This window comes from Carex rostrata, chromosome 3, assembly GCF_964058835.1.
Source record: "Carex rostrata chromosome 3, lpCarRost1.2, whole genome shotgun sequence".
NCBI classification, from domain to species: domain Eukaryota; kingdom Viridiplantae; phylum Streptophyta; class Magnoliopsida; order Poales; family Cyperaceae; genus Carex; species Carex rostrata.
In genome coordinates, this window is record NC_135920.1 from 8454517 (window position 1) to 8468051 (window position 13535).

The following is a 13535-nucleotide window of genomic DNA, read 5'->3' on the forward strand; positions in this document are numbered from 1 at the left end:
TATTAACCATCCCGCCAGCAAAGACAGTTGTGTCGTGAAATTTGTAACATAAAGTGTGGGCTTGAACAATTCAGGAAAGGTCTACTACTAGAATATAAGATATAAAAAAAATATATGCGGTATGATAAATGCACAATAGAACAAAAAATATATATATATATATACCGAATAAAAAGGGACCATTCACCATTGGCTATTGGTTATTCAAGGCCCATGGGCCACCTCATACAAAACTTGGACTCCTCTTCTGACATAAAGGTCCATGGGCCTCGTACAAAATTTTCCATAAACCAAACGACTCGATTAAAGAGCACACAGCAAGAAGTATTTGCGGAAAATAAAATTCGCCACGTCGGTATTGTAAAGATGAATTGTATCTAAAGTCTAAACAAGAGCCAGCGCATTCCATCTCCACTCTATGTACCTTTCTTTTCTATATGTTTCGTCCATATAATTGTACAACTTTAAAAAACGAAAAATAAAATAGAGATGAAAAAATAAAGAAAACTAAATTCTATCAAAACTGTCCATCTGTGAATAAAATGAAACGATATCATATCTTGTGATCTAACGACTGAGTACCTGACCGTGCAAAGTTATTTATCTCATGATGAGACAAATAATTTCTTTGAAGAAAAAAAGAGTATGCATCCTCACTCCAACGGAAATCCATTGATTTCTTTAATGACAAGCAATCCAGTCCTGTCAAGGAGAAATAATTTCCTTTACCAATCTCAATTCACCCCAATTCATTCAGAAAAAAAAAATAACTAAAAGGAAGCACTTGTGTCAAAAGATATTCTTTTTGTGCAAATTGCACTCATCATTTTGCAAATAACACCTAGCATTTTTAAGAGCTGTAATAAAAATCCCCAATGTTAGTTTGTTTTCTTTAACAAGACTCAATTGCTTCAACAAAGGTTAGCGCAAGCAAAATGACTATGTTGCCCATGGCCTTATCATAATAACTCAAACAAATCTCTTTGTAAATGCTCATGGAAGTGTGGAATCAACTTAATTTGTTTTAATTATTAAATATTATTATTATTATTATCATTAACATAATTATTAGTAGAGGAGGGTTCCAATGCCTCATATCTTTCATATCTCATCATACCTCATATTTTATATCTTTGTATTCAAAATTCAAATTATCGATCCGAACCGTTCAACATGATGTATATACTAAAATATAGTTAGGGATGAAATTTTATATTTTTTTGAAATTTTTTACTATTTTTAAGATGGGTAGAAAATCACTATTTTTTAATGGTTCAAAAAACAATAATTTTGTAGCTATCTTAAAAAATAGTAAAAAAATTTTAAAAAATATAAAATTTCATCTCCATGCATATTTTAGTATAAATATTATGTTGAACGGTTCGGGTCGACAATTTGGACTTTCAAAACGAAGATATAAAATATGAGGTATGATGAGGTATGAAAAAGATGAGGCATTAGAACCCTCCTCTTATTATTATTATTATTACTATTTTGTAAATACTCATTAGATTTAGGGTCAAAATTGTCAGTGCTAACTGACTATTTCTTGACTCTTATGAGCAAACAGCTGTTACTTGGATGCATCACAAAAGAATGTTGAATGTTATTTGCAAAAGGTAGAAAAAGAAAAAAGAAAAGAAAAAGATTACTGTACCTCTAGAGGCGCTCTTTCAAAATCCCAAAACACCATCTATTCCTAGAATTGGCGAATGACACTGCACTAATTACCAATAACCCGACTTCACTACCTCCTTTCTCCAACTACTACCACTAACACTTTGCTGAGGCTCCTTAAATGTCTCCTCTCTTCTCCAACTATTACCACTAACACTTCTCAGAGGCTCCTTAATTGCCTTCCTCTCCTGCTGAGGAGCAAAATCTGACAACAAGAGCCGCTCTCTAAATTTCAGATATGCATCGACACTTGTTCCAGCCCATTGTTTGCAAAAGGACTCATCACGGGGAACTAGAGATCCAATTGGAAATGGGCCATTTTGTGGGGCCTTTTTCAGAGAAATTAGGAAGCAGTGTCGGGGACGAATTCTCTGCTCTAAGGAGAGGCTCAAGTACACGGGGTACTTTGTTAAGGTGTTTACTTCATTTCTCAGCTCGTTTACAAAGTAGTTATATTTTGGTCTAAGATTGCCTTCTAGAGATAAAGATAGTACCTACATGGTATTTAAAAAGAAGAAAAACATTAAGACAGTGAAATTGTATTTGCACTTAGACAAAGATGCCTAGGGATGTCTGTTGGCCAATTAAAGCCACGTAAAGCCATAAGATGCTGACAATTCCGACAATACTAACGTCCAAAAATAACCATAATCATAAAACCAGGACACTAAGAGTAACGTACAGTCTAGTACCTTAAAAAAACCTACTTTACCTACAACCTAAATGGTGTCCCAGTGATTAAGACCAATATACAGTCTAGTCCATTATCATCCTATACCAGAAGTACCCCAATTGTTAAGGTACAAAATTCCAGGTAAAAGATGGGAGAACCAACCTGTGCCAAGTTTGTCAAAACTTTCAAGATCTCTGCATCCTTCATGCCAATACTCCTCAAGAAATTAATCCTTGGTAAAATACCATCCTCTATACTATAGTGTAAAAACTGGGGGTGCTTGGTCACCATTCTGACAATATTATACTTGGGCGCCCCAAGCTCTCTAGAAAAGAAGAAAAGTCTTGATTTCCATGAGCGGTCAATCGGTAGAACCAAGATTTGCGGACTCAATTGCACCACCTTCCCGATATCACTCTCCTTTATACCGACCTCTTCAATCAGGTACTTAATCGTAGGTTTGAGAGATTTCTCAATGCTATAAGAAAAGAAAGAAGGCGCAGCGGCAATAACATGCCCCAATTTGGTACTGGGGACACCAATACTCACTAAAAACTGAACATGCGCGTAGAGATTCTCAACACTGTATTCCAAGATTTGGGGCTGCCGCACCAGGATTCGCTTCATGTCCTCCATTTTTACACCTATGGTGGTTAAAAGAACCATTTTTTCACGGACACATGTCAGGCTCGTGTGGAAACAACGCATATGACGTTCAAACATGCTTGTGAAATGAGACTCGTTTAGACCATAGGTGCTTAAGTAGTTGACTAAAGGATACCACCTTGAGTCAAAATTGAGTTCTTTTTGTAGACTTTCAAAACGCTTTCTGGAGAAGTTTGTGTGCTTTGGCTGTCATGAGAAGAAACAATGCTTATTAGTTAAAATGGCCATACCAGCTCTATACCAGTATGATCTGGCTCGGATTATGACCTAAAATGTAAATGGTAAAAGGATGGCATATGATGACAATTAAATTTGCCAACATCTGAGGTACTCCTCAAATAAGTCAAGGCATATGCATATATTATCTATCAAGCCTAATGCGATTCGAGTATTGTTTCACAATGCATCAAAGGTCGTTAAATTCAAACATTGAAAAATAAAAAAAAATGCTTGATTAACAATATCATACACCAACGGACCACGTTTCATCACCTCATGCACTGCCATACATATTGTGCCTAAAATGTTCATTTCAAATTTAAACTTTATAAAAATGTAAACTAACTTCGCAGCTTTAGTGAAGGTTTTTTTTTTTAAAAAAAAAAAAAAATTAACTTATATTTGTGCCTAAAATGCAATTTCCAGATTGCGAAGTTGAGGATTTCTAAATGGATTCTAGCACAGGTATGTTATGCTCTCTAATCCCTTAACAAATAAAAATTTATAGCAATTACCTCTCCCATACTTCCCAAGTCAATTAAGTCTTTTTTTGAGGACACACCGACTCTGGATTTAGCTTTCTTTTTTGGGACCTTGCCTTTGTTGTCGTCATCAATGTCAATGATGATATCTTCATCCTTCTTGCCATAGTTAGATCTAGGCTGTCTTCTATTGTGATCTTTTCTTAGTTTTTTGTTATCTGAAATGTCAAATTTAATTGCTCACTCAGATGATAGAACAATACCAGACCTACATTGCTTATAAGTTATATCAGCAGGTATTTCAATTTATTTTTGGACAGGTTGAACTTTGAAGCACTAATGTTAATTCATGACCAAAATGCAATTAGAGAGATCCAATTGAACTACTGAAACATGAAATACCTTTCTTTTCATCAAACTTACTGTCACTATCACTGTCACTATTGAACTCTTCCTCCGATTCCAATAGATCGTCCTGAGAAGAAAATGAATAGTTAGACACAACACAAAATCTTTTCTGAAGTAAACACATTGCATGGTTTTCAGTGTGTGTCTGTGAGTGAGTGAGTGAGTGAGGGAGTGAGAGAGAGAGAGACGCACATAGAGATACCCGTCGTCACCAAACCCTTCCTCTTCTTCTTCGACGTAGTCATAATCATCTTCGCTCTGATGCCGCGCAGCACGGCCTCGACATCTAAAAAGACGCTTAGGTCGAAGCCCGCTGAAGTAACATTTGGAGAGGTGAAGCAAGGTCACTCTAGAAGAGGCGGAGGCAGAAGGGAGGAGAGAGAGGCGGGAGGGGATGGGGCGCAGACAGAGCAGCGCCATTGGAGAGAGTGAGAGCGTGCTATTTCAATGGCGAGGTCTGGCAGAAGGGATAAGAGTTGGAATATTCTGTCTGGTCCATGACCTCCTGGCTCCTGCTGCTTTCCTGCTTGATTTTTTTTGCTTTATTCAGTGGATAACTCCGCAAGCGGAAAGAGGTGAGGTCTAAGAGAATCTCGAGGGTTTATGATGAATTGGATGGATTTCCTGTGGCTGGTAATGGTGCAAGTCATCGCTGGAAGATGCAACTTGATTCTGAAGCCAGTGCCCAGTGAAACAATAGGCCCAAGTGCCCAACCCAATTCAAGTATTTACTTTGAAGTTTGAACCATTGAACTATCTGAACAAAACAATAACAATTTGATGAAGTAAAAATTAAAATTAATGCATGATGTAAAGTGAGTAAATTAGCTTTTAATATTCTTACTTTTGGGTTTTAGATCATGACCGTCTGATTCGAATCTGTCGCTTGAGATCACTTCGGAATTCGAATTAGTTACTTGGGATGTGTGCACTCCACTTTGAATGAATTATCGTGGATTAGAATCGGACGGTCCAGATCCAAAACCCAAAAATTGGGTTACTTCACTGGATCTCAACTTCCCTTTGTTTGGGTAAAGATTTTAACAGAGAAGTTTAGCTTCATACAGCGCACGAACCATTTGCACTGTTGTTTTGATTCTATTATCCTTTCTCTGCAGGAAGTAAAAACTACCCTGTCAATTATGCTCCCCTTTGTTTTCGTTAATATCTTCGCAAATCGCGAAGTGCAATTTCCTGCATCTCTGTCTCCTACCTTCTCTCTTCATTGTCGGCCTGCCGCTTCCCCTGCTTTCACCATCTCTTTGACTCTTTTCCTTCCCATGCCTCCCCCGGCCCCTTCAATATTCGTGCTAAAGCAGATCGGACGGCTCGGATACACTCAAAATTTGAGTTAACTCGGGTGAAATGAATTCCTCGCACCACCTTCTGATCTGATTCATACTCCTCCACCAAAGATCTATTTTGCGTATAGTTCTATATATCCTCCCAAATCGAATTGATATTCGAGGCTAGTGATCTCTCCAGTCGCTCAAAGAACCATGGAGGAAAACAGGAGAAAACATAGGATTCTAATGGTCTCCGATTTTTTCTACCCCAATTTTGGTGGGGTCGAGAGTCACATCTACTATCTCTCTCAATGCCTCCTCAAGCGTGGCCACAAGGTGCCTTTTTGTTACCTTTTGTTAAGACTTCAACTCATTGTATCTGTATGGAACTCAAAATGAATTGATCTGAGCACACTTTCAACTGTTCAGAAAGGAATGGGCAATGACATTGCTTGTGATCAACTTAATATGTGTTTGAAATTTATTATGAGCACAAGAAGTTACTGCTTAGATGTTAATGTGTTTTGAATTATTGCTTCTCTCGTATTAAATATGAATAGACTGGTATGGGGTTGGTACCGGTTGAGTAATAGGTGTGCTGTTACCCGGATGATTTGGTACCAGTGAGTATTTTAGTTCCTTTTTTTTATGCTATTAAGGATATTGTATGTGGATTGTTTCTTTAATGAAACAGGTAGCTGCAGCTACTCTTTTTTTTAAAAAAAAATTGGGATCTCTAAGTTATCTGATACAGTTAGTTTTAAAATAAACCCTATTAATTAACTCATGAAATAGTTCAGGTTGTGATCATGACACATGCATATGGAAACCGTATAGGTGTTCGGTACATAACCAACAATCTAAAGGTTTACTACATACCCTGGCGCCCGTTTCTCATGCAAAACACACTACCAACCTTCTACCTCACTCTCCCAGTAACTCGCACCATTTTAATTCGAGAGAAGATCTCTATAGTGCATGGCCACCAAGCCTTCTCCACCCTCTGCCATGAATCCCTAATGCACGCACGCACAATGGGGTGCAAAGTCGTGTTCACTGATCATTCTTTATACGGGTTTGCTGATCCTGGGTCCATACACATGAACAAAATACTACAGTTCACTCTGGCCGATATAGACCATGCAATATGTGTGTCCCATACAAGTAAAGAAAACACAGTTCTGCGGTCGGGGATAAAACCAGAGACGGTTTTTGTGGTGCCGAATGCTGTGGACACCGCTATGTTCACCCCAGCATCTACCCAGCTCGGGCGTGATGAGGTGGTGATTGTTGTTATAAGCCGTTTGGTGTATAGGAAAGGAGCTGATTTGCTTGTTGAGGTTATTCCAGAGGTCTGCCGGCTTTTTCCCAATGTAAGTGATGGTGCATTCTTTATTTATTTGTGGCTTTTAGGTAATTTCTTATACTTGACCTTATCATGTTTTTATTTTTAATTTTTTTTTATTTCAACCTTATTACTGGCCCGTCCTATAGAATTATACAAAATTGTGTATAATGAGTACATGCTATTAGGATCAATATATTTGGGTCTTAACAAGAAATATCTATTTTTAAATTTTTAAGGTGCGATTTATAATTGGAGGAGATGGGCCGAAGCGGGTGAGACTAGAAGAGATGAGAGAGAAGTTCTCTTTACAAGATCGAGTTGAAATGCTAGGTGCAGTGCCGCATTCTCAGGTCCGATCTGTGCTCATCTCAGGTCATATATTTTTGAATAGGTACTGCTTGTTGTTATTGCTGTAACTTTATCTATTTTACTGATTGTTTAATAGTTTAATTTAACATTTATTTCCAGTTTAATGTTTTTTCCTTTTTAGTTCACTGACTGAAGCCTTTTGCATAGCCATTTTGGAGGCTGCCAGCTGTGGATTGCTTACTGTCAGTACAAGAGTTGGAGGAGTTCCTGAGGTAATTTTTTTTTTTTTTTCATTCTTTTAAAAAAAATTGTGCTTCTCTAAAGCTACTTTAGATTGCTTCTTTGAAACTGTGACTTTGTTCTGCATTTTTCCCTTTTATTTTACTACTGTGAAGCTGTAATTTTTTTGTTATGTGCATAGCTTCTGACGGCTGTTAACTTCAAATGTCTACATAATAGGTTCAAGCAACTTGGCAATGAGTATTTGCTGGAAAAGAAAAGCACAAAATTTTTCTGTCTAAATTGGAAAGCTTTTAGGAGTCTCTTTATTTTTTTAGGTTCTACCTGAAGACATGATAGTATTGGCCGAGCCGGCCCCAAAAGACATGGTGCGTGCCATTCAGGAAGCAATTGACATGCTACCTAACATTGACCCCCAAATCATGCATTCACGTGTAAGTACTCTTCTTTGATTTCGTATGTTGTTGGTTTTCCTTCCTAATAAACACATTTAATGAAAAGTTTAAAATTTACTTTAATGTGTATGGGCAGATGAAAACCTACTATAGCTGGCATGATGTGGCGAAGAGAACAGAGATCGTGTATGATTGTGCGATGAATTCTTCCAACAAGAGCATTCTCCAACGATTACCGAGGTTCCTTTTTTTGAGACACGTCTAAATCTTGTTATTTTTCTCAGTTTGATTAGTCCCTGAAAATTTGATTTCTTGTGAACTTCATGTGCTTGAAGAAAGGCTTCGCAAGCAGTATACATTGTTTTCCACTAAATCACTTTGTTATTTATTTTAGGTATCTCATATGTGGAGCTTGGGCTGGAAAACTTTTCTGCCTTGTGATGATTATTAATTTCATCTTGTGGCGCCTGCTCGAGTTCTTTCAGGTATTGTGGTTTGCACATGAACCTATCTGCAGTTGATTTAATAGAATCCCAACCTGCAGCCATAAAATCCAGCGGCATTTGGTGCCATTGAGGAACTGACACACTGGCCCATGGAATTAGGGATGTGTTCAAATGGTCGGTTTGGTTGAAACCGAAGTAAAATAGCCAAACCAAAACTTTTTTTCAGTTTTTAAAAATCCAACATAACCAACCAAATTAAAATGACCAACTGAATAACAACCGGACCATTTAAACCGAAATAATTTTGGCTTTTTCGGTTGTACCGAATAAGAGAGATTAAATTTCAAAAAGTCAAAACTCTATACATACACCAATACATTAGTAATTTCATGGAAATAATATCAAGATATTACACACATTTTTCAATTCCATACCAAATATGTAGATATGTTCTAAAATATCCAAACCAAAACGAAAGGAATGAAGGGTTGATTGAATCAAACAAAATATAAATCATACTTCAATCATTATAATTCGGTTGGTTCGATTTAGTCGGTTTTGAAAAGTGTAAACCGAACTGATCCATTTAAACTGATTTAAAAATTGAACCGAACTGATCCATCCATTTAAGCTGATTTTTTTTGGTTCGGTTGAAACAAAACAAACCGGACTGTTTGAACACCCCTAGATGAAACAGTTGTTTTGGAGGGGAGTCCATTTGTCAGTGACTCAATGGCACCCAGTGCCATTGTATGCAATGACAACGGATGTGAACTCGATTTAGTAAATCTCTTAACATTTCTGAAAATCGCTCCTTTTTTCTTTTATTGTATAGCCTGCTGAAAGCATCGATGAGGTTCCAGACATGTTATCATTATGCAATTATGAAGATGAGAGCTGACAATTTTTTTCCTTGTGCTTAATCGATCAACTTGGGATAATGATTGGTTTGGTTGGGCTGATGATTTTTCATTGATGTCATGTAGCTTGGTTTTGTTTTTGAAGTGCTTTTGCATAGGATTGGAGCAATTATGTGTAACTGTGATGCATAATGGAGCAGCTAACTACATTTTGATTAATTTAATTATTACGTGTTGATATTCACATTGAATAATATACTCTTTATTGCTGAATCTCTTTTAAAGCAAGGGTTTCAAAATAGTTGTGTTAAAAATATAAGCAACAGATAGGCCTAGAGTGAGCCTATTTCCTTGCGGGCTTCATTTGTATTTAATACAGGCTTTTACATTTGAAACTTTGAGACCACGCCTTTTAGGGATGTAGATATGTGATTAAGTTAGATTTTTACATGTTATGTTGGATCGTCGTGATCAAATTAAATTTAGAGTAACGGTCACGGTATATTAGTTAAGTTATGACTAGTTTTTAAATATAATTAGTTACGTTTGGTTATATTTAACTATTTTTTTGTAATTTAATTTAGTTTTTTTTTTTTTTTGAAACTCTTAATTTAGTTTATTCAAGATTTATAATTTGATTAAGATCTAATAATCCTTATCATGTATAATCATGTGGCGTATTGTATCATGATCAAACCAATTTACATAATGTGCTTAAAATAGTCACCACGTGAATAATTAGAATATAAAACATACAAGTTAAAATATATGTCAGGCAAACTAATTTACGTGGTTAAATTAATCCAGTGTTTTAAAATGCAGTTTTGTTCATGCATGCGGAAGAGCGAAGGCCACTGCATACCGCATATGCGATATGCGGACGCATATGCGGATTTTCATGCGGATTTATATATGCATATTTTAAAATAAAAATTCACGTATATATATGTATCATATTCATATATTTGAATTTATTTTCACATAATAACACAACCAACAATATTTTTTTGACTTTTTTAATATAAATTTTAATTAAAATACAATCAAATTATCAAAACCGCATGGAAAAACTGCATGGCCGCATGGCCACATATTCAGACCGCATGGCCGCATATTCGGACCGCATGGCCACATTTTTAATCCGCATGACCGCATATTCGGACCGCATATGCGGCCGCATGGTCAAAACCGCATGGGCCTCTGAATAATTACAATATAGAACATCATGCGGCCACATTTTAAAATACTGAATTAATCACATCATGTGAATAATTACAATATAGAACATACAAGTTACAATATATAACAGGCACACCTATTGTGCCATGATGGGTCACAGATTCCGTGTCGTATCCGATAATGACTTTTTACATCTCTAACGCCCAGTGTTTTGAAATGCGTCCGTATAGATTGCATATGCTTATGCAGTGGTCTTCCGCATACAGAATCTCATGCAGCTAAGTTCACACATTTTTGAATATACATACACATATACAGTTTATGCAGACTTGAAAAAAACTTAAAAATTATTTTGCGACGAAGGTGATTAGAATCTATAATCTTTATGATAAGATAAAGAGTACAAATCACTAGACTAAAATAAGTCTTTAGATATAAATTAATTTTATTTTATCTATATTTTTTTAACAAAATATAATAAAATTACACACAAATTTACATATACAACCACATACCTTATATACAGTATAAAGTGACTTTCTATGTGCACGAGTAAAACTGCATTTTAAAACACAAACACTGCTAATATACCTTTGGAGTCTGGACTTTGAAACGCGTAGGAAAGAGTCCAAGCGACTGGTGCTATTGACTGGTTCCAATCGGCGGTTCTGATTTTCGACAGTCGGACTCGGTAAAACTCAATTCCGGTTTCCTGAGGTCCATATGTAATGTCAAACCGTGTGGCGGGCCGAAAAGATTCAAAAAGTATGAAGTAACTTGAGAGCAGCTTAATAAGAGGGCGGGACAGATAATAGTAACTCGTTACAACCTACGTTTCCTTACCATTCCAGAAGATTTTAGTCCATTCTCTAGAGAGATGACAAAATCCATCTAGATCTAGCAATTAAGTCGTTTATATATCATCTAAGCACGCTATAAATACAACGATTAGTTGAGCGTTAGCGCATACGAAACCCCACCTTTCTACCCACAGATATCCATACCAGCTTTTATTTTAGGAAGGGACCTCTCTCTCTCTCTCTCCCTCTTCCTCTCCCTCTCCCTGAACTAGACGCACATCTCCATCCTTGTCATCTGTTTCGCCTTTTCGTTTATCTTGTTGTTTCCCTCTTCGCTTCCTCGCATCGCATCATGGTAAGATCACCTTTCTTGTTCCTTTCTATACGACGTCTTTTACTTCGGATTCCATTTTGCTTCGGATTTTTCTTTTACCCTATTTATGTGTGATCTACATGAATTGAATTTTCTGTTAGAACTGTACTTTGCTGGTGGAATGCTTAGATCCGTTGTTAATTTTGTAGTATATTGGGTAATTTGTGCAGGAATTAGTTATAAGAAATACCTGGTCGGGTTTAATAGATATATCTGGATGTGCTATTAAAAGGGGGGAAATTATTAGATGTAGCCTGTTAATTGAGTGGATTAATGTCTGGTTTAGCCTATAACGTATAAACATTATGCAACTTACAAATATGTTGTGATAGTATTTCTTAACCAAATGCCCTTTTGATGCTCAAGGAAAAAAATTCAAAAGATTTCATTTATCAGTTGAACAAAGTCCATCACTTTAAAAGGGGTTCCAGTGAAATTAGTTTCATCCCAGCCATTATTAATATCCTATAAGGAATAAGAGAAATGAAATGCATCTTGGTCCTTTGTTGCATTACTCTTATATGTTCTAATTATTTGGATTACTTTTATTGATAAAGACTACCTCGAGGCGTCTGGCGGACAGGAAAATTGCAAAATTTGATAAAAATATAACAAAGAGAGGTGCAGTTCCTGAGACGACGGTGAAGAAGGGATATGACTACCCTGTGGGCCCCATCCTGCTTGGCTTTTTTGTCTTTGTGGTCATTGGATCTTGTAAGTTCTTAGTCCCTTTTTAACAATTAAATTCTTATATTTGGAGTCTGTTACAAAAAAGGAAGCTTTTTGTATTACATGTTATATTACTGGTGATTGTTCTATCTAGTTCCTTATTTATGACACACAAACATTCTCTGTTGAAAAATGTAATTTTCATAGTATTAACTGCTCAAGTTGAACCAGTGGTTAAAATTTCTACTGTATTTGACTTGGAAATAATAACTTATTAACCTATTTTGTTTCATTGGGCTACAACTTGATGCTTGGGTTTGTAGTATATTAATATACTTAATTGCATTATATACTAGGTTAACATTATAGGTCTCCGATAGTACACAGTAATGCGTTATGTACTGAAAACTTGGTTATTTAAATTTATTGTGATATATCTCTGTCTTATCTTTTTCCTTTTAAATGCAGCGTTGTTCCAGATAATAAGGACAGCTGCAACTGGAGGGATGGCTTAATAACAGGATGATGAGGATCTTGATTGAGATCCAGCAGTTTTATGGGGAGAATTAGTCTGTTCTTTGATTCTGACTGTGAGAGATGATTGTTGTTGTGTTTCGAGAAAAGTGAAATCGACTATTATTATGTAATTAGTTGACCTATCTTGTGTTAGACCTGAACAAAATAATCATAGTGTCAACTCCCCATTTCTATTTGCCTGTTTTTGCGTGGTAAGCCAAATTGTTTGTCATTTGATTATAACGTGGCGCTCTTCAATTCGATGTGCGACTACCTGATAGTATCTCTGATTGCTCCTAAAAGAATGATTTTGTATGCACAAGCAGCAGCATATTGCAAGTACTAGTACCACTAAACAGCAATAACTATCCTATATGAAACAAAACTTGGGAAAAATAAATGCTTGTGTAATTGTAATAGTAGGTAGGCTAACAGCTTGCTGATATATCCTGTCGCAGAGCAGTATTGTATGACTCTATTCGTCTGACCTTTTCCTTTTGATAAACAAAGCAAAGAAACATTGCAGTACAAGACTTCTAATCAAAATTTCAGTTCCAGTTAGCAAGAGATGCCCATAATATTACCTTTGAAGTTTTGTCAGTTTCAGATGGTTCGAATCGTAATGGATCTAACTCGTGCTGAAACAAACATGAATGCCTTTGCGTGGTTGCGTGATTGAATAAATTCCCAATTTAGCCATGAAACCAGGACACCACAACTAGATGGACTCAAATAAAATAAATAATTATAAAAGAAAGAAAAGAAAATAAAAAAAGTAGAAAAAAGGATCAGATTTTAATTCGTACCAAGTGAACGTTACAAACATCCAAAATGAAAACAATTAGAATGTGGTTTATCAAAACAATTACGATTGGGGGAAGGGCTTACATTAGAAAATAGCGTGCAGCCGTGCAGGCCCGGTGCCAAAACCCTAAAACAAAGAACCACAGAGGGACGAACAAAACAAAAGTGAGGCACCGATATTTTTC

The 13535-nt window shown here is 36.3% G+C and overlaps 3 protein-coding genes across 9 annotated transcripts; 2 read left to right on the forward strand and 1 right to left on the reverse strand.

Annotated features, from left to right (window-relative positions):
- Positions 1 to 383: 383 nt before the first annotated feature.
- LOC144551289 (Mitochondrial transcription termination factor family protein) lies at positions 384 to 4718 on the reverse strand. 4 transcript variants are annotated; one of them, XM_078299205.1, is made up of 6 exons: positions 4318 to 4718; positions 4147 to 4192; positions 3751 to 3935; positions 2513 to 3202; positions 1658 to 2171; positions 384 to 702 (listed from the first exon to the last, which is right to left on the reverse strand). In XM_078299205.1, exons 1-5 carry the CDS (start codon positions 4543 to 4545, stop codon positions 1728 to 1730), a joined length of 1593 nt encoding a protein of 530 aa, XP_078155331.1. In that variant the 5' UTR covers positions 4546 to 4718; the 3' UTR covers positions 384 to 702; positions 1658 to 1727. The 4 variants fall into 4 exon arrangements, with proteins under 4 accessions (XP_078155331.1, XP_078155329.1, XP_078155330.1 ...); XM_078299203.1 differs by having other exon boundaries at positions 3751 to 3956; XM_078299204.1 differs by having other exon boundaries at positions 4141 to 4192.
- A 577-nt stretch (positions 4719 to 5295) lies between these two features.
- Positions 5296 to 9282, forward strand: SETH2 (UDP-Glycosyltransferase superfamily protein). Of its 4 annotated transcripts, none has more exons than XR_013510794.1 (8): positions 5296 to 5747; positions 6212 to 6784; positions 6996 to 7150; positions 7250 to 7340; positions 7626 to 7746; positions 7840 to 7943; positions 8098 to 8188; positions 8985 to 9282. XR_013510794.1 is itself a non-coding variant. In XM_078299192.1 (8 exons), exons 1-8 carry the CDS (start codon positions 5625 to 5627, stop codon positions 9048 to 9050), a joined length of 1320 nt encoding a protein of 439 aa, XP_078155318.1. In that variant the 5' UTR covers positions 5296 to 5624; the 3' UTR covers positions 9051 to 9282. The 4 variants fall into 4 exon arrangements, 3 of the variants coding, with proteins under 3 accessions (XP_078155318.1, XP_078155319.1, XP_078155320.1); XM_078299192.1 differs by having other exon boundaries at positions 7626 to 7742; XM_078299193.1 differs by having other exon boundaries at positions 5583 to 5747; positions 6207 to 6784; positions 7626 to 7742.
- A 1915-nt stretch (positions 9283 to 11197) lies between these two features.
- Positions 11198 to 12739, forward strand: LOC144551282 (uncharacterized). The gene is made up of 3 exons (XM_078299195.1): positions 11198 to 11343; positions 11919 to 12075; positions 12499 to 12739. Exons 1-3 carry the CDS (start codon positions 11341 to 11343, stop codon positions 12543 to 12545), a joined length of 207 nt encoding a protein of 68 aa, XP_078155321.1. The 5' UTR covers positions 11198 to 11340; the 3' UTR covers positions 12546 to 12739.
- The last annotated feature ends 796 nt before the right edge of the window (positions 12740 to 13535 follow it).

What these genes read in the sequence shown, in the direction of transcription:
- SETH2 (XM_078299192.1), top strand. Translation starts at nt 5,625, where the DNA reads ATGGAGGAAAACAGGAGAAAACATAGGATTCTAATGGTCTCCGATTTT. An exon ending in CCCAAATCATGCATTCACGT is followed by an intron (nt 7,743 to 7,839) that starts GTAAGTACTCTT and finishes GTGTATGGGCAG; the next exon opens with ATGAAAACCTACTATAGCTG. An exon ending in GCCTGCTCGAGTTCTTTCAG is followed by an intron (nt 8,189 to 8,984) that starts GTATTGTGGTTT and finishes TTTATTGTATAG; the next exon opens with CCTGCTGAAAGCATCGATGA.
- LOC144551289 (XM_078299202.1), bottom strand. Translation starts at nt 4,545, where the DNA reads ATGGCGCTGCTCTGTCTGCGCCCCATCCCCTCCCGCCTCTCTCTCCTC. An exon ending in GTGACGACGGGTATCTCTAT is followed by an intron (nt 4,193 to 4,317) that starts GTGCGTCTCTCT and finishes TTTTCTTCTCAG; the next exon opens with GACGATCTATTGGAATCGGA. An exon ending in TAAGTTTGATGAAAAGAAAG is followed by an intron (nt 3,936 to 4,119) that starts GTATTTCATGTT and finishes TTGACATTTCAG; the next exon opens with ATAACAAAAAACTAAGAAAA.
- LOC144551282 (XM_078299195.1), top strand. An exon ending in CTTTGTGGTCATTGGATCTT is followed by an intron (nt 12,076 to 12,498) that starts GTAAGTTCTTAG and finishes TTTTAAATGCAG; the next exon opens with CGTTGTTCCAGATAATAAGG.